At 38.1% G+C, this 20,293-nt stretch overlaps 1 protein-coding gene across 1 annotated transcript in view; it reads right to left on the reverse strand.

Moving 5' to 3' along the window:
• Nucleotides 1–18,667, reverse strand: part of LOC109100431 (neuroendocrine convertase 2-like) — a 55,735-nt gene extending 37,068 nt beyond the window's left edge. The window contains exons 1-6 of the mRNA XM_042736297.1: nt 18,256–18,667; nt 15,831–15,935; nt 8,474–8,587; nt 7,971–8,079; nt 7,820–7,857; nt 2,702–2,778 (exon numbers count right to left, since the gene is read on the reverse strand). Of these exons, the coding sequence (XP_042592231.1) occupies nt 2,702–2,778; nt 7,820–7,857; nt 7,971–8,079; nt 8,474–8,587; nt 15,831–15,935; nt 18,256–18,438 (626 nt within the window). The 5' untranslated portion in view covers nt 18,439–18,667. The remainder of the gene's footprint in view (nt 1–2,701; nt 2,779–7,819; nt 7,858–7,970; nt 8,080–8,473; nt 8,588–15,830; nt 15,936–18,255) is intronic.
• Nucleotides 18,668–20,293: the final 1,626 nt, after the last annotated feature.

Below are 20,293 nucleotides of genomic sequence, written 5' to 3' on the forward strand. Positions count from 1 at the left end.
GCTTGGCGTGCAGTGTTAATGCAGCTGGGCTGAGAGCCAGTCAGAGATGACTTAATGGGGCTACGTGTAAGGAAAATCAATACAGAGAGGCAAGGAGTCCTTCATCCAACCACTGCTGAGAAACACAGTTGCAGGTCAATGCTCTGCCAGCCCACTGCCGGCTAAATCCTTCAGTAATCTTACATCTTATAAGACATGTAGTGTACAATAGTGTTCAAAAGTTTGGGGTCAGTAAGATTCGCTCTTTTTTTAACTTTAAAATATATAGTAATAAAAGTAGCAAAATTATATTAATCAAAAGTAACTAAAGACATCTAAAATCTTACCAAGCATTTCTATTTCAAATAAATGCTTTGAATCTTTTGAACTTTCTGCTTATCTGTGAATACTGTTTTCAACAGTGATAATAATCAGAAATGTTTCTTGAGCAGCAAAAATTAGAATTATTTCTGAAGGATCATGTGACACTGAAGAGTAATTGAGTAATTATGCTTAAAATTCAGCTGCTCTGAAGAATTTCAGTCGGGTTTCAGGCCCCATCATAGCACAGAAACTGCACTTGTTAAAATTTTAAAAATGACTTGCTTCTTGCATCAGACCAAGGCTGCATCTCATTGCTAGTTTTACATGATCTTAGTGCTGCGTTCGACACCATAGATCACGACATACTCATAGATAGATTACAAAACTATACACTATCCAAGGGCAGGCTTTAAGATGGTTTAGATCCTACCTGTCAGATCGCTACCACTTTGTTTATTTAAATGGGGAGTCATCTCATTTATCACCAGTAAAATATGGGAGTGCCACAAGGATCTGTCCTAGGTCCTCTGCTATTTTCAATATACATGTTGCCCCTTGGTAATATCATTAGAAAATACGGGATTCGTTTCCACAGTTATGCTGATGATACTCTATATATTAACAAGACCAGATGAATCTTCTAAATTATTTAAGCTAACAGAGTGTGTTAAAAATGTAAAAGATTGGATGACCAATAATTTTCTCCTATTAAATTCAAATAAGACAGAGATATTACTTATTGGACCAAAAAACATTACACAGAATCTCGTATATTAAAATTTGCAACTAGATGGGATGTACTGTTACTTCATCTACAGTTAAAAATCTGGGTGTTATATTAGACAGCAACTTCTTGAAAATCCTATTTCCCATGTTACAAAAACGGCATTCTTCCATCCTAGAAACATTGCCAAGCTACGAAACACTTTACCTGTTTCTGATGCAGAAAAGCTAGTTCATGCATTCATGACCTCTATATTGGACTATTGTAATGCATTGCTAGGTGGTTGTCCTGTATCCTCAATGAATTAGCTACAGGTAGTCCAAAATGCAGCGGCTAGAGTCCTTACCAGGTCAAGAAAATATGATCATATTACCCCAATACTACAGTCTCTGCACTGGCTACCTATTAAGTTCCGTATCAGTTACAAATATTATTACTTACTTATAAGGCCCTTAATGGCTTAGCTCCTGCGTACCTAACTAGTCTTCTACCACGCTACCATCCATCACGATCCCTAAGGTCACAAAACGCTGGACTTTTGATAGTACCTAGGATAGCAAAGTCCACTAAAGGAGGTAGAGCTTTTTCGCATTTGGCTCCCAAACTCTGGAATAGCCTTCCTGATAATGTTCGGGGTTCAGACACACTTTCTCTGTTTAATATAGATTAAAAACACACCTCTTTGGCCAAGCATCTCATAATTTTGGACTTAAGTTATATCTGATCAAATGCACATTATTATTCTTTAGCTAAACTAATAAATTTTACTTGGCTGGAACAGCAGCTACGCTAATTATGTCTCTATTTGTTTCTCTGTTTTGTAGGATTTACACAAGCTCCAGTCTGGATCCAGAACACCTGAGAAGAGATGATGCCAACCCCTCAGAGGACCTCAGATGATGCTAACCCAGAGACAACATACAGAACTACCACATTTTGCTATAAGTTTGATTGCATAATTGCTGTTAATAGTGTTAATCGTCTGTTTGTTTTCGTCTTTTATTGATTTTTCTGAACATTTCTGCTGTATGCACATAAACTGACAGTCATCACTGATAAGCTACTCCTAAATATTGTAGAAACTTAATTTACTGTAAAGTTGCTTTGCAATGATTTGTATCGTAAAGATCGCTATACAAATAAACTTGAATTGAATTGAATTGAATTGAATTTAATGTTCTCCTCCCCGTTAACTTCAAAAGCCAATGCAAGAGCCAACTTTTTACTCTTTCTCGACATTTCTGCAGCACACACTAAGCTACTGTTGCAGCTGTTGTTATAGCAACAAAAGACGCCCTCTGTCACACTCTCTAAGTTAGTTTGAGAGGGAGAGAGAGAGAGAGAGAGAGAGAGAGAGAGATTTTTTTATTTGGAGGTTGAAAGCATAAAAAAAGCTTCACAATATGTGACACAAGTTTAAAAAGAGATTAAAAAAAAAAAGTTTTGATTCTAAATTACAACTGGATGAGTCACATTCAAAGCTGCAAGATCGTAAATATACAAACCATTGCATAAGCTTTGCATTGTGCCCACTGCATATTTTTTTACATGACTACATGTTTATTGCTACTTTCAGATGAAGATCACAAAGTCGTGGCACTGATATGCAGTCAAACACACGCGGCACATCCGAATACAGTCACACTGGCCAGCTTCCAGAGCAGAGCTCCTCACCTGTTGAACCAGTCGTCTGTGTAGCGTGGGTACGGGTACGGGTCGTTGCTGCTGAAGTCAAAGCTGGCTTCTGCGTTCTGAAACATCAACAAGAAACAGAGCATCTGTCATCACCCGTCACAGAATTACGAATTAGTGCCAATTATATCAATACAAACAATGAGCCTATTTCAATAATTAGTCATTCATTATTTTGAAACCAACTCTGGAATTTCCATTGTACTCACACCCCTGTGTGTTTCTGTTGCCCCTCATTAAACATTCGTCTTGCTATTCCTTAATTAACCATCCAACTGATCTCAGAGGTAATATATTTGAGCACGACGGGAAACACAACACTGAAACGTAAATTATGTGAGGAACTTTATTCTGGTCTGGCAGAGAGATGAGATACAAAAAATGGTGATGACAAAATCTAATACCACTGTATGAGTCATTGTGTCACAGTAATGGTGTATATAAGGATATGCATTCCATTTCAATCAACAAATCTTAAGGCTTATTTGTATGTAATCCAGTAAATTAAAAATGTTTAATCCTATTTTAAGTAAACTACAAGTTCATAATGTTCACTTTTTATCAATTTAAAAGCATTAATTTGTTTCCAAAAAGAAAATAAAAAATGACAAACCCCAAACTTTAGAACAGTAGTATATATTGTTAAAAATATTTCTATTTTGAAAAAATGCTGTTCTTTTTAACTTTCTATTCATCAAAGAATCCTGAAAAAAGTATCAAGTCAAGTCGTCACCTTTATTTAATATAGTGCTTTTAACAATACAGATTGTCAAAGCAGCTTTACAGTGTTAAATAGGAAAGATAGTGTGTTATAATGCAAAAGGACAATAGTAAACACTCAATTTACTGTTAAAGTCGGTTCATCATTGATTCAGTGATGTCTTCGTCTAGCTCAGTTCAGTTTAAATAGTTAAATAGTATCTGTGCAATCAAGTCGACGATATCACTCGAACATAAGTGTATCACAGCTTCCAAAACAATCTGAAGCAGCACAACTCTTTCCAACATTGATAATAAATCAGCAATCAGAATGAGTTCTGAAGGATCATGTGACACTGAAGACTGGAGTAATAAAGATGAATATTCAGCTTTGCATCAAAGAAATCAATTATATTTTAAAGTATATACATTGCGTTATTTTTAAAATTCAAAATATTACTTTCTTTTTTCTTATGAGCATAAGAAACCTATTTAAAATACATTAAAAATCTTACTGATCCCAAAATTTTGTACCGCATTTGTGAACAGCATATATAGCCTATAAGTATGGCATCAGTGCACAAACTTTGCATCACATTTGTGTGTAAATGTGTGTCCTGATAGCCGTTTAGATATATCTACCACCGTATAAAAGAGGTGAAATCTCTCTATCTACTGTCAAACAAAATATACAACCCAGCCCTAAACCGAGAAAAGATGCAGGAGACGTAAACATCTCTCATAACCAGTGAAATCATCTTCAGAGCGGATCCAGCTGAAACCTCTGGAGAACCTTCCCCGCTCTCACTCATCAGCAGTCGCTCGCTCCATCGCTCTGGTCTTAACAGCTTTTCTCAGCACGGTCCGGGCCACCATATGCTCTTTCATTATCTGGGGCATTCATTATCCAGAGAGCCCCGAGCGCGGCCTTCCTTAGGCCAGAGTCTGGCAGTCAGTGGCTCCAGGCTGATGAGGACGCAGTCTGGCATTTACCACGATGACTCAGTGGGAGACAAAAGGAAGGCCTTTTGCTCCCGAGGCCTGGCTTGATGACGAGTTTGGAGCAGGTAACTGGGAGGACGGAATGGATTTCATACCGCCGGTCTAGAGACGATACTGATCATGAATCCTGGACCCTCACAATGAGATCCACTGCTCCAAAACCAGTCCGCAAGATTTGCAGTTGTGTTTGGATTATGTCACAATTTATGTGCCCATATATGGAAAACACAACTGAAAATACAATTTGCAATTCCTTTTGTAAATAGTCCAGAATATCCTTCCATATCAAATGACAAAAACTCAAATAGGGATTTATTTATTTTTATTTATTAATTTTTTTTCCCCATATATTGAATTTAATTCTACAGTAACTATGTTCTACTATGCCACATCAAGTCAAGGCATGATTTTTGTTTTGTGGTGTTTTATAAAGTGAGCAACATACTTGAAAATGTAAGCGTTCACATCAGTAAAACAGCGATTAGGATACATATCACACACCTAGCCGGATTTCTTCTGCCATTTAGTCTGTTTAAACTCCGCCTCTTTCTTACAGTCCAATGCAAGCTTGTTTTCTGATCTGTCTCTATCCGATCAACAACTGATCTACAGAACTCATTGGGACTCTAATCATTAATACAAATACTAATTATTTTAATTTTCAGATTTTTTCCCAGTGTTTTTGCTTCTGCGCTACATAGCAAAAAGAATGCTGAAATGGTTTAAAATATGAATTTTTATGGTTGTGAGACCTGTTGAATGAAAAACACAAGACATTAGAGCTCTGCCAGCAATGCCACTGCCACAGAATCAAAAAAAAAAAAAAAAAAAGAGAAGCCAATTTCTTCTAGAGAAAGTAGAGCATGATAATGGCCAGCGGTCCCCGAACGAACGGCCCCCAGAGCCCCTGCACACAGCCAGAGCACAGGAAATAATGGCACTTCGGTTTGCTGCGCTTTACAGCAGCGTGTCTTTCTCCGTAATCCATCACAACGCAATCACGACATTCACATCCAGCTGTTCATCTGCTCTCTGCTGCCCAAGAGAGTTCATTAATGGAGAGCAAGACCAAAACATGAAAACGCATCAGCGCCTCCAAATGCCACCAAAGATAGATATTCTGAATATGCAGTGTTTACACACATACATCTTCAGCGGTTATTTGGCTGAAAAATATAACTCAGCACTTCAAAATGATACCCAATAAATGGACTCTTGTATCACTCTCCAGAAGTTTATAAACCATTAAAAGGAAGTGGAGGCCTATAACCTCCTGTAGCAGGGTAAATATCTGTGAGGTCAAAGTTTAAACCGCTCTGAGGACCTCATGTGTGTATGACAGCATTTTAATCACCATGGAGACTGAACACCATCAAGGAAAGCAGTCGTATGTTGAAAGAAGCAGCGCTCTGTTCTTTGGCAAATCTCTGTTTGGCTGCCGCCTGGAGACTGCAGTTAGCGTGCGATGAATTAAATCCAGTCCCCTGTCAAAAAATCCTTCAAACGATTATGCTAATTCACTCCTCATCCCAACATTAGTCCTTATTAGGTGAATTATCCTGAATCTATTTTTAACCCCACACACTTCAGCCACACGCAAACACTAAAAACAAACGTTTACATGCCGTCTTTCTGCGAGTATAGCTCTGCTAAAAAAAATAAAAAAAAATAAAAAACTGCAGTTCTGGCGAGGAAAGTCTGGGAGGAATTGGTGCTAAATAAAACAGTAGCAGGGGAGGACATGCTGAGTTACTGCTGGAGACGTCAGCATCATCCCCCACCGCAGCCGGAGACAGGCTATTTTTGGGTTAAAACTCATCTGTGGTGCTCTTACGGCTCACAGAGCTCAGCGGGTCTGAAAACAATAACGGCTCTATTTCACTGGAAGATATCGAGCACGTTTCATTTGTGAAATATTCTGCAAGGATGCAATTCTGCTTCCGACTCTTATTTCGGTTCCATCGTGATTTCTTTCAGTGGTTTGGAAGGCCCTCCTCGGTAAATACTGTATATACTAAACAAGAAATCTACACAGAAACATGTTTATTGTTACATAAACAGAACAGCTAAATTTACGTTTTCAAACACTCTCTCTATCTTTCACTGGTCAGGCAAACATATAGTCGTGGCCAGTCTCACACTATTGGCTGAGTCAGTGTTGCCGGTTTTGAATTTGATTGTGTGGGTCAAAATGGGTTTGGGCGGGTGGGCAAAGATATAGACTCCAAATAGTCAGTGGTTCATGAATTGGACTGCACTGGTCATGCCATATGTTTGTTGTTGCGTGCAGCCGTTGAGGACAACACAAAAGAAACATACATTAACTATTTATAGACTTTGTGGCACAGAATCACTCTTTCTCATCTCATTCAATTCTAACAAGCTAACATCTCTAAACATCATAACTGAAACACTACTGCTTTTGCCATGACACTGCCCTCAATATAAGTGCAGAAAACGCTGTAAGAGTATTTTAGCATGTCCACATCAATAAAAAGTCATGGCTGACTGACAGAGGCATGTTTTCAGAGACACAGGGTGAAGTAAAGAGGGAAACAAATGTGCTATATGTATGTTTTGATGTGTGGCAGCATCTTTTAATTGCCTAGGTGCAACAAACTCCCATCTCAGAGGAGAAGATAACGCCACCATTAGCTGCATATTTAATCACACACAGCATGTAAATTTTAGCTCATGCTTAGTGCTCAGCATTAAACTTAAACAGTTTAATGTTGTTTAACTTAAACAAAAATCTGCCACGAGCCAAGGTCTAGATGTGCGAGAGGACAACTCAAGACCCATGTGAGTCATTAAATATCATGCTAACTGCGTATATGATAAAAAAGTTATTGTTGTGAAACCAGTACCCCCCCCCCCCCCCATTTTGCTTTTTGCACTGCATCTTCCACAATGCCAAGCAAACTACGCTTGCTGTAATCTAATGCACTACATTACCCACACTCCTTTGGTCAGGCTCTATAAGTAGACCTCACTTCCTTCCAAGCTTTTAATTGAATGCACACCCAACCTTCGAATCCTTTTCAATGGATGCATTAATGACTTAAGACCATCCCGTCATGTGAAATGTTCAGCAAAGAGAGTGAGAGACTGGTGTTTGTCCCCTTTTCTAATCAGACATGCCACCATGCTTCTACTTTGGATACAATTAATATCAGATATCCAACAGTTATTTTGCTGAACATTCAATAAAATGGCTTATCTATCAAATAACCATGCGGCAATGCTTATTTTTGGATAATTCACATATTAATTAAAAATGCACCTGATTGACATTATACCTTCCTGCTCTAGCACTGGATATCTGTCTATCCATCCAACAAGTTTACTTCAAATCATATTTAACACGTGGATCAAATGAGGGAGACAAAAAGCACTTACGTAATTTGAGGCAAGATCTGGATGTAGGTAATCAATACCTGCAAGGTGATGGAAAAATGATACATTACTGGACGTTTAATGTTTACATTATTGCACATTATCAAGCTTTTAAGTGTTAATAACTGCTCTCTGGCAGACAGATTTCACGCACCGTCGTCCATGATGGCGATGGTCACACCTTTGCCGGTGAAGCCCATGTTCCAGGCTTCTGCCACATTGAGATCCAGCCCTGGGGTCCCGTCCGCTTGGCCTGTATTTATCTAATCAAACAACACCAAAGCGTCACACGAGCTGAGCATCCACCGCGTGGAAAATGAGATGTTATGAGGGAGGTGGCGCAGGAAGGAAAATAAATGTCACGCAGATATTACACTTCGCTGAAACCCTGCTGTGCGGCGTTTATAGCTGACAAACTAAATTAAAGACCGTTCTCTCTGGCAAAACAGACAGGGATGCCTGTCACGATAAGCCCTGGAGAAATAAGGAAGATATCAGCGTGATGTGATGCTGGCTCACGCACCAGTGTTGATGATGACAGCTATTGAGGAAAATGGTTTAAATGAAGAGTATCAGGGATCCTGGCTAATCCAATGCAATCGCTTCCAATGTTGAAGGTCAAATCAAATGAAGACATTATGAGCTGTAATTACTTACCAGATACCACTGCTTGGTGAAAAGCGGGTCACTCATGTTGACTTCAATGTTACTGATTTCTCTGTAACCCCTCTTTTGACGGCCAAAACCCTCCTGAAGAAACACATTTTTCACCTGAAAAACAAAGCAAAGGCAACTTTCATTGGATTTCAGCCTTGCTGACTCACACATCTGTGCTTAAATACCATGTTTCAGTCAACAAATACCATACTAAGCGTGCAGCAAAGTACAGTTGGAAGATGGCACACCTTTTATTCATTGATTTTTTGACTATTTTGTTTAAGGCAGTTGTAACTACTGAATATCATCATACCTCTACGGTTGAATGTTTACATTTTAAATTGCAAGTAAAGCATTGTCTAATTAAATATGCATTCATTTGCATACATTTTTTTTTGAGCAAAAAATTCATTAAGCAGGACCTACAGATCCCAGTCTAGTGGAAAAGCCTGCTGGGAACGCCAGCATCCAAAACACAACATCTGCTAGTGATCAGCCATGACGTCTCATCAGCCGAGCAAAGCACTGAGTGCAGGTTACTCATGGCTGGATGGCTGTCCTTTAAAGCAGCTTCACAGCATGACCTTTGACCTCAGCAGCAGCAGAAGCCCCTGAAGCTCATCACGGTAAACATGACGTCAGCCATTCCTCACAGACAACGACACTCTCACATTAGCATGTGTGCTCACTCCAGATAACAGATCAAAGTCTGCACTCGCATTCAAAGATGGCGGCACAAACCAAAATACTGCCATCAAACAAGAATTTTCATTTTCACAGCCATTTTGACTGTTCATTTACATTTTGATCTTGATTGCATCGCCAAGTGTAAACAGATTAGAGAACATTTTACTGCTCAAAACACTGATAGCCGACGACGCTTTGATTACTTCTGTGAGCAGATGGGATTCCCAACCTATTGTGAAACATACAGCATTCTGATTGGTCAATACCGCATTCCAGGTGCGTAAAAATATATAATACACAGTCACTCCTGCACAGCATCGCAGAGGCCAAATATAACCTTCGTTTACACACTGTATCTTCTAGCGTAAGGAAGAAACATGTTTTAACGTACTTCTATACTCATAACTAATGTGTAATAAAATAGTGTTTTAAAGCAAAAAAAATAAGGACACAAATTATGTAGTAGCATTTTATCATTTTTGCGACTCGTGTTGGAATAAATCTGTTCATTGAGCACAATATGCGGCAAATTATTGTAATTTCTATTTGTAATTTTATATCCATTAAAATATCATTACCAAAACAAAAACACTAACAATGAAATGCGTAAAGCTTCCTGTGAGATAGTAGATAACTCTCAGTCGTGCAAATGAACGGCAGCAGCTGGAGCCGCAGGAGAGGTCAGAGTTCTCTGACCCCATTGATCCAGTGTGAGAGTAAATCATGGATGAGGTCTCTCAGACTCATTCAGTCTGTTTGTCTCCTGTGTGTGATGTCTCTGCAGGTAAGGGTCATGCTAGGATACATAAAGCATCCTGGGCAAAATGGAAAACTGTGCCTATTTTGAATTGCAAAGCTTTAAAAGTAAGTAGGAGAATTTTAAACTTAATACGATGGGCCACAGGTAACCAATGCAAATCTGCTACAATTGGGGTTATATGGGCTAAACGCTTGATGCGGATGAAGATACAAGTGGCTCGGTTTTGAATATACTGTAATTCAGCAATGGAGGTAACAGGTAAGCCAATGAAAAGTGCATTACAATAATCGAGATGTGATGAAACAAAAGCATGGACGAGAGTTTCTGCATCTTTGACACTAATGAAAGAACAGAGCTGGACAAGTCATCGTAAACGAAAGAATGCTGACTTTGTGAGAGAGTTCATATGAGACAAATATGAAAAAAAGTCTAAGAAAACACCTAGATTATTGACGATACTAGATGGCGTGCTGAGCGTGCCAGTGATATATCACAGGTAAAGTCAGCGGGAACTTTGGTAGTGAAGGGGTTTGATTAATCATGATCTGTTTTATTCATATTAAAGGGGTGCTTGATTGCGATTTTACTTTTTTTACGTTAATTAGTTTGTTATGTTTGTGTTTTTGCTTATTGAGTATATGCAATGTTTTGTTGGTGTGAGTTCAATGCAAATGGAGATATTGTCTTTTAAAATGATGGCAGTTTAATGCCTACAAAAACGGCTCGCAGGGACTACAACGAGCTACTTCCTGGGTTTGTGACATCACATTGGATAACATTGGACTGCTTTAGAGAAGAGGAAGAGTTGTTGCCATGCCGTCAAAACTAGGGGTGCACCAAAAATATATATATATTCATATCAATGATTGCGATTCTGTCTTCTAACAATAATGGATTCACAAATTTCAAAATCAGTGTTCTAAAGCAGCAGTTCTCAATCCTGTTCCTCACATCGCCCTGCTCTGCATCGCTCTCTCACCTGATCATCAGCTCGTCAGCTCCATCAATGAACCGTGTTCCAATTATACACTTTATGTGTATAGACAGACAGATATTTTTCACATAGCTAAACATTGACACGTATGCGGTTGCCATTGTGAGCAATAATTGCTGGCAAACACTTCTTACTGTTACAAAAATGCTACAACGCAATCATGTATTCTGCTGTTTTAAAGCTTTAATCAGGATAAAACAGTATATTAAAAGCAAACATAAACAATAGCATTTACAAATAACAGCGTATCTAAAAGAATGAGACAACAGAAAACAAAACACATACCACTAAGAGCCGTGCTTGCGCAGGTTCTGCGCGATCCTCTTCACTAATATCCTCTGTGTCTCAATCGGGCTCAAACTGATGAGCATTATAGAGGACGTCATTGTTTACAATACAACCTGAGTGCATTCTGAGGGGAGGGGCGGGGCATTTAGATGCACACTACAGGCATTTTAGCCAATCACAACACACTGGACCAGCTAACCAATCAGAGCCCATCGCCTATTTCTGAGGGAGGGGCTTCATAAAAACAGAAACTCATCAGCGCGTTTATAGAAGGGACAGAGCAGTGCAGAATAAAGGTAAATTATGTGAAAAATAATGTGGTTTAAAAAAAAAAAAAAAAAAAAAAAAAAACAATGAAACATTACCATGTTAAACTGCACCTCATAAACATAATCAAGCCTAAAAAAAAAACCCACCACCCCTTTAAGTTTCAGAAAATGAAAGTTGTGTACAGTTGTGTACATGAGGGTTTTATCTAACATCTAATGTTGTTAAATGAATGTTTATTGCATTATTTCAGTATCATGTGTGCTACCGTGATGGTGTTTAGTGTTTGTGTACACCTTCTATATGTTAGTGTTTACTTTCTCAGCCCGTGGAAGAGCTGTTTGTGATGAGCTTTGATAAGTTTCTCATTACCACCTGATGTTGATGGTTTTCAGTGTATAAAACAGATATTAGGCCTTTAATAGGTTGGTATATTAACATTATATTAGTTAATGAAGTAAGTTTTTTACTGTGAAAGTTTGTAAAACCTCAAATTTTAACACATCAAGTTAAACTAAATAAAAATTTAAAAGGTTGCCTAGGAAACTAGCTGAAATAAAATATAAAAAAATAAAATATAAAAGACTTATTTATTTCAGCTAGTTTCCTAGGCAACCTTTTAAATGAAATAAAATATAGCTGAAATAAAATATAAAAAAATAAAATATAAAAGACTTATTTATTTCAGCTAACATTTATTGTGAGTAACAAAACTGGTTTTAATGGTTTTAGTTTTTAGTTTTTAATAACCCTGGTACAAACCAGTTTTCTTCAATCTATAGGAGAAATATGTATCATGATATATACAGTATTACCGTGAAACAAAAAAAAAAAAAAAAAAAATGACTAACTTGTGAAATGAGATTCTGGTCATTGTGCAAACGTCTATCTGAATCAGATCATGTGCTTCTTTCTGCAAAAGAGGGAAATCTAGCTCCGCCAGGCACTGGGTTCAAGGACATGATAATTGAGTTGTAAGAATTTGAGCTGAAAGGAGGGAAAGTGACAGGTACAAGTGCTGTTCTCTGGATTAAATTGGCTTCATAGGTTTTTGGGTCGGTTATGTCTATTGTAAAGATTCACATCATTTGCAGAACCATTTCTACACTACCTTATATCAGTACTGAAGGACACATGGCTTTTCATTTAGCAATTCTGCAATCAGTCGCATTGTGTTATATAGTTATATAGCTATAGTTATTTATAGTGAATACTATAGTGTTCTTGAACCATACTGTAGTAAAGTACTTAATTCATTTGTTGTGATAATTCTATAGTTGCTGTGGTAAAATAACAACTATAGTAATATAAACAAATTACTTTACCCAATACTGTACTAAGTTTTCTACAACTATAGGGTATATTATACTACAATACACTACAATTTACTGTAGTAAAAACTGAAGTATACAACAGTATTTATTACAATGTATCAGTTCGTTATAGTTCATACTATGCTGTAGCATTCATTAACAAAGTGTTGCAAATACTACAATATATACAGAATAATACACTTTCCTATAGTATGGTTCAAAAACACCTATAAGTTACTATACTATAAATTACTATAGTATTTTTTCATGTGGTTTATAATTAAAGTTGAAGAAATTAAGTACCAGATTCACATTGCATAAAGGGAATACAAGCGCTTCCAAGATAGCAACAGTAAGTGCATAAAAGTCTTCAATAATTTTGCCCATAAAGTTCTCAAAAGCACCATCTTATTTTAAGTGTTATTTAAAGTGCCTTTAAAGGTAAAGTACAGGTGTAACTCTCGTGTATTAAACCAAAACCCCGAGCAAAGTGAAGAGCCAATGGCTTACCTCTAAATGAGATTGAAGAAAATGTTATGGCATTAAAAATGACCCTCGACACACATTTCTGCACTTACTGTGCACAGTTCAGTAGTGCATCATCTGTATAGTCCTTCAATACATTTTAAGAACGTGATTCAGAAATATGGAAGTAAAACAGATCGTGGACAGTCACGTTGACTTCAGGGAGACGTTCAGCAGCATAATGAAGAACGCCGTTACGGGACAGAAGGGGAGAGACTGTCCAAATGAAGAGCAAAGCAAACATTAGCAGAGTCTCAGTGTAAACAGCCAGAGAGGAGCGTGTGAATGAGCAGAGCACAAAAACAAGAAACCGATCAATACGCCGCGCTCTGTGACAACACTTGAGCTGAGATGACTGTGGCGATGGAGAAACCTCCCCTTCATCCGTAAGCACTGATTCTGAAGGGTCTTCCGGGGTCAAACCGAAGGCTGTTTGTGTGAGTATGAACGAGCGTCTGAAGCTGTTGAGGTAAAGCACTGCTTCTACTTCTCCAGGATTTGCTTCCTGGAGAACCAACATTTATCAAAGTGAAACAAAAATGTTCTTAAAGTCAAACATTGGAATTTAATCATTTCAGACTGAAATGCACATAGGCTCGAAGATTGTTGCAACAAAGCATCGCAAATCACATGCCACGAACAAACCTACACAAGTGTTTTTTCCCTTTGTATCTGAACCTGTGCTGAATATAGTTTGGCTCATCTTTTCCTGTACTTTGTGTGGTTTTGTTCATGGCTGAGTACAGATGAGTACATGAGTTTTTGAGTCAAATTGTTGTGTTTGAATGAACACACAGTGAGTTATACTTTACTATTATTTGCATTTGCCATGTTTTTTTTTTCCTGCTGTCCATGACCCGATGTCCATTTGAAGGTTTTAGTGAGAACCGGCGAGCCAAAGCACATCACAGTCTGTTAATGAGATTCCCGTGCCGTTTGTCGAGATGATGAATGGATTGAATGTGATAGGTCTGACACTTCTGAATTTATTACCCTGGTCGCTGGAACAGCCTTTAATTGAATCCAAACTCAGATCGGGGAAGTTATCAGACATCACTCGTACAATCGATGGAATAATGGTATTTTTTACATGCATGTATAATTATAGAAGCATTAGTTATTTGGAGACCATTTTCTATCTTGTTGAACACTGATTTTATGACATTTCGCTCCCATGACGTGATGTATTTTGGGGGATGATAATGCAGGGCCGGACTTGATTTTATCCCTCAGGAAATGAGCAGTAATCTGGGCTTTAGTCAGGTAGCTGGAGGCGGTGCTTGATTTCATCCACAAATTCCTGATAATGCCTTTTTTTCCTCATTTAACATGTCAGATTATGCATATTGTAAGAAGAAAAGGTTTTTACAGATTAAACAAAAGTTTACAGATATTTCCTTTCATTCTAAAGCACAACACAATGCATAATTCATAATACAGGTAAGACACCTGTGAAAAATCAATATGGAATATTCCTTCATATTAACACTGTACACTGGGTCCTCTGACGGACTTCTTTTAAAATGACTACGTTTATGTGAATCAGTCAACTAGTCATCACAACTTCATTTAATGCATCCTGATGTTTTGAAGATCTGTGCAAATGATGCTCAGTATGTCGATGAAAGAGGGCTTTGATGGATTGGAAACATTTTGTTCCGCCGGATGAGTTAACACACTCGGCCCTGATGAACGGACTAATAAATAATTCAGCTCTTCAAGCCCGACTGAAGACCACAACTGAACATTAATAGCTGTTTCGTTATTAAAAGTGCAGAAAGTGAACAGAGCCTCTCATGTGAGTGCAAATCGCTGCTGTAGCCACTCACAGGATTATGGAGGTTGATTATAGGCTTAAATCTTACCGACTGAAATCTTCCCATTTTCTGTCCCGAAAATCCATCTATGGTTCATTTATTTTTATGAACAAGTAGTCTGAGCTCTAGACAGATCGGAAACCAGAACTGTGTTTAAGTGTAGTGGGGGACTTCCAGGAGCACAGCTGTGTACATGGATTTCATTATTTGTGTCTGTGAAATAACCAGCACTTATTGGTTCCAGTCTATACACTTTTTTTCAGTTTGTGAACATCTTAACATAAAAACAAAGCAAACACATCTCCTCCTGTCAGAGATGGCAGCTGTTGGTAAGAATATGCAGGACCCGATTTATGTCCCAAAATTAAATACTTTGATCAACTTTTTTGAGCTCTATTCATCTTTTCTGATGTGAATACATACATTATGCAAATCGTATGCTGTACATTTAATAATGTAAAAGAGGCCGTGCTGTATGTGAGATTGTCATAAATAATAATGTAAGCTCATTCAAACTGCATAGTGTCATAACACCTGACAGAATACCACTCAAGATAATCCACTCAAAATACCATCAAGCCAAGCTACGAGACAGAGTTCTGTGACTAACATGTTAGCCTTAAACTTGTACAAGCAGCAGCTCTGGCATCAGATGCGCCTGGGCTAGTTTCTATGGGAACAAACACACGTGGGGTTCTGGTCTTACCCGGTGATCCTCCGCCAGGCGCCGGTGCTGCTGCAGGCTGCGTTTCCTCCTGGTTTTAGGGACTTCCCGCGGGTAGAAATGAAAAAGTCCTTCGCCAAAAGGAAGCTGCAATTAAACAGACCTGCATTAGAATAGCAGTTTTGCCTCTTAAGAAGTGTGGAATATGATTATGGAAACCCAACAGAGGCATGTTTTCCCAAGTATGACTGATAATGTTTTTGAAGGTCAAAAAAGGCTATATGTCAATATTTCATCCCGCTGTGAATTCATAAACTTAAGGGAACTCTTTAATGTACTAAAACACTCCTCAGCATGAAAATGTGTCCAAAGAACATGCTGAAATTGTTTGTGTACGCAAATATTCAAGTGTACACTGTAAAAAAATTAATCCTGGGTCTTGTCATTTTCATTAAAATAAATATGGTGTATATTTTATTAAAGAAATTGTGTTTCAGCGTTGTATAGAAAATATTTCACTAATAAAACCAAGAGGTATGTTTTCCGAATCTTTGAGGCTTGAATTGGGAACCTGATCAAACTGCTCCATTATGCAGTTTAATTTTGGCAGTGATTGTTAGTTCCCAGCATGCATTGCATATAGCTGGATATGGAGAGTGAATATTGAAATTAAGTGCTATTTTATGTTTTTGAGTGAGTATTATGTGTAATATTGTTATCATAATTTCATATCATAAGCAGATAGCTTATACATTAAACACAGATAACACATTTTTTTTACAGTGTAATATAAGATTAAAGCTAAGTATTTATGGGTCAAAATACTTATACCCCCTAGAGATGATCATTTTGATGTGTATTACATGATTAACTGACATGGTTTGAATATTAGACAAGAACATCATCGGCTCTACAAAACCTGGTCTGAAACCAACTAAATATAATACATTGTATTCAAACTTCAAAACCATCAGTTCATATATTTGAAGTTAATAAAGTCCAAGATTAAGCGAGCAGATATTGTACTACACTATAATACATTACATAACTTGAAATACTGAAGTAGAAATAGTGCAGTCTGAGTGCAGAGTATACCACAAATCAAATCATCCACTTACATCCTTCTGAATGTAAAATCAGCTCTGAATGACTGAAACCATTACATATTAACCATATTTTGGCAGCTGTATTGTATTTTTCATCTTGCTGTAGATTAAACTATAATTGTAGTTTCTATAAAGTATTAGCTCTTTTCATTGACCTTTTGGTTTTATATAGGCTATTTTCATTTATTCCTAATTATTCCTCTACTTCAGGAGGACAAAGTCATTTCACCACCAGGCTGTCATTGTAAATGTGCAATGGTAAAGAAAAGAAGAATCCCTGAATAAAAGGCACTGACAGTGAATTGTGATTGAGGAACTGAAGTCACATAATGCGAGCGAAACGCTGCAGACTGTCCAGTACAGCTAACAGAGCTCAGTGTTTATTAAGGTGAGTCTTAATTGAGCAAAGAAAGCAGAGAATTGCATAAATCAAGGGAAGCGCACTGGCTCAGACAGAGCGGGTGTGAATTAGGAGAACAAAATCCCTCTCAAAAAACCAACACATGCATTAAGCCATGATACTGGGTCAGGCTCTGTTCCACTCCAGTGAGAGCTGCAGCAGACATGCTTTGACATGTGACGAGGCTGATTTGTTCAGGCTAATCAAGTCCTCTGTTCGATGATAAACAGCCCTTCATGAGATGGAATAAATAAACACTGCGATGTTTACTATCTGCTCACAACACTTATGCAACCGAAAAGAATAATATTCTGCTATTTTCTGCAGTACTGAGGGGCTAATGTTTTGTTTTTATATTTCTACTGCACTCCAAACAAGAAACTGAGATTCATTTGTGTTGACTTTTAAACATGCACATCCTAATAATAGCCAACTGTTTTCATAAATTACCAGAATATCTGTAGATCTCCAATCTCTAGTTCCACACTAGTCAAATCATCTTACAGCACGACATTTTTTGGATTCTTATGAGATCAAAATCCCACTGGTTTTCACATTTATTATTATAATAATAATGATTTTATTTGTAAGTGTTCTTATTCATCCCTGAAGGATTTGGCAGTTCTAGTATTGGATCCTGTACACTTTCCTTTAAGATTTCTGTAGGAAAGCCTAATGATCCATATGACCATTAAAAAACAATAAATTAGGCATGGCTTTTAAATTGATGTACTGTAACATAGGAACAATTTTATTCGCCAGGCTTTTAACTTCTGAGCTTGCATTTTGCTGAAAGAACGCAGCACTTCAATCGAGTTGTTTTTTTTATTTAATTTTTTTCGTCCACAAGAGAACACCTTGTACTCAGTTTTTCATGCGTGATTGCATAATTATAAATGTCTAAAAACAAACATGCATGCATGCATCAAAGTGGCACAGTCTGCTGTGCGCACTGCTATACCTTCCTTGCGCTCCCAAAGCCGTGCTCCAGGGCAAGTTGATGAGCATCTTCGTTCGTCCCCTCGTGCAGCTGGACCAGAAAATGATCGCTGAAGATGAGCTCCTCGCCCGCTGCAGCTATGAGCACCAGAGCACTGAGCAGGATGAGAGCCAGCGCTGTCCCATCTCTCCAGAATCCCAGCATCGTGGTGTCCTCGCCGCGCTGTTAGTGAGTGAACGCTGTCGAACGCAGATGAACGCTGGAGCTCTTCAGCAGGGCTCGTCAGGACGCATCTCCTCAGTCATCGGTGGATGAGGCGAGGGCAGTCGGAGCGTGTTTGTGTGTGGGACCCAATCTGCATGTTCTGCCTCCTTTTAATCTATAATTCATCGGCTCTTTTGCATGTGACGTTCCACGGAAAGATGCCCAATAAGCTGAAGCGGGTGTGGCTGATCGCCTCTCTCCCTCCCTCGGTAGTGTGCATGAAGTAGTGTAGCCTACTTCAGCACCCTGGAGAATTCCTCCATCCTCTCTGGTGCGCGCGATTATTATTATTACTCGTCCTCAGTCTATAAAGCGCTTATTAGCTCGTTTCACAGTACAAAAGTGTGTGCTTCCAGACTGAAGAAATTGTAGTTTCGTGATGGATTTGTTTCTCAATTTGCTGCGTTACCTTCGTTAGTCTATGATCATCATTTATAACTAGCTACACACTTAAAATAGCTCCAGTCCAAACTTCCCATTCCAAAAATATGCTACTTTTCTCATTACATTTAAGTCAAACCGTCCAGTTAAAAATAATAATAATAAACGTTTTTTCTATTAAGTTAATGTTAGAAAATAAAAAAATAAAAATCAATTTTGTAAACACTTGTTCTCTGAACCATCTGAAACCATACGTAACGTTTGAAAAGCATAGGCTAAAATGCAACTAAAATGTTTCAGGAAAAATTCAATGAACAATGTATATTTAATGATTGTGTGCTAACATTTTGATAACTTTTTTAAAGACCATATACTCTGAGCGAACGTTTGTTCTTAGCTTTGAGAAACATTTGCCAGAACGAGCACATTCCCTGTTAGCTGAGACCCAGCTATGTATGGATCTCATGTGTCTCCTGATAATGTGCCATATTTGATCTGAGGGTAACAGACATCCCACCTCTCCCAATAATTCCAGGAGTATCCCACATACAGTATTGTATGCAATATCCTGGCAATGGAGCGTGTGAGAGAGAATCCCTGTTTCTACCTGGTTTTAAGATGTGTTTTTGGTGATCTGATTACAAATCTTAAGACAAGACACATTAGAGGTTTTTCAAATGTGTCTCCTGTGACCGCTTGCATTCAGATTTCCTATTATTTTGTCACACTACACTACAGGGGGTTGTTTGTGCATCTATTTCATCTCCTGAAATCATTTCTGCAGAGGGGGATGTCTGTAAAATAATGTGTAGTGTAACATTGATTCCATTGCAAGCTGGATTATTGTGTAACCACTGCATATCCTTACAAACTGAGGGACTAGTAGCCTATACAGCCAGTCAGGAAATTCAACTACTAATTCAATATTAGCTGAACCTATACTATATATCAAATAAGTGTGCCATTACCAGGCACTTTGTAATGAGTGGTAGTTGCATCCTTACTGTCACACTCCAGTGCTTTCTTAATGTGTATTATACGACTGTCTCAAAACCTAGTCTGCAGTCTATGGAGGAGTAGGCAGCAGAAATAAAAAATAAAAATGGAAAAGGGGCTCTTCCAAACAGTGGCATAAATAAACAAATAAACAGTGGTCTGTTAAAATCAGTGTAATGTCTTCATAAATGTATTTTGGGCAGGGGAGCAAGTTATTAGCCTACATTTTGACAAAAGATTTCCAAGAAGCATGTGTTTTCTTTGGAATGATGCGCACAGATGAATTATGAATAATTACTAGGAACGTGCTCATGTTGACATAATGCCGGTAGCCTATATGCTGGTTTGTCTTCTTTGTTACATGCAAATACAAACACTCCTTCATTCAGAGCAAATGAAGGCAATGAGGGGCCAAACC

Source organism: Cyprinus carpio, chromosome B13 (assembly GCF_018340385.1).
Source record: "Cyprinus carpio isolate SPL01 chromosome B13, ASM1834038v1, whole genome shotgun sequence".
NCBI classification, from domain to species: Eukaryota; Metazoa; Chordata; class Actinopteri; order Cypriniformes; family Cyprinidae; genus Cyprinus; species Cyprinus carpio.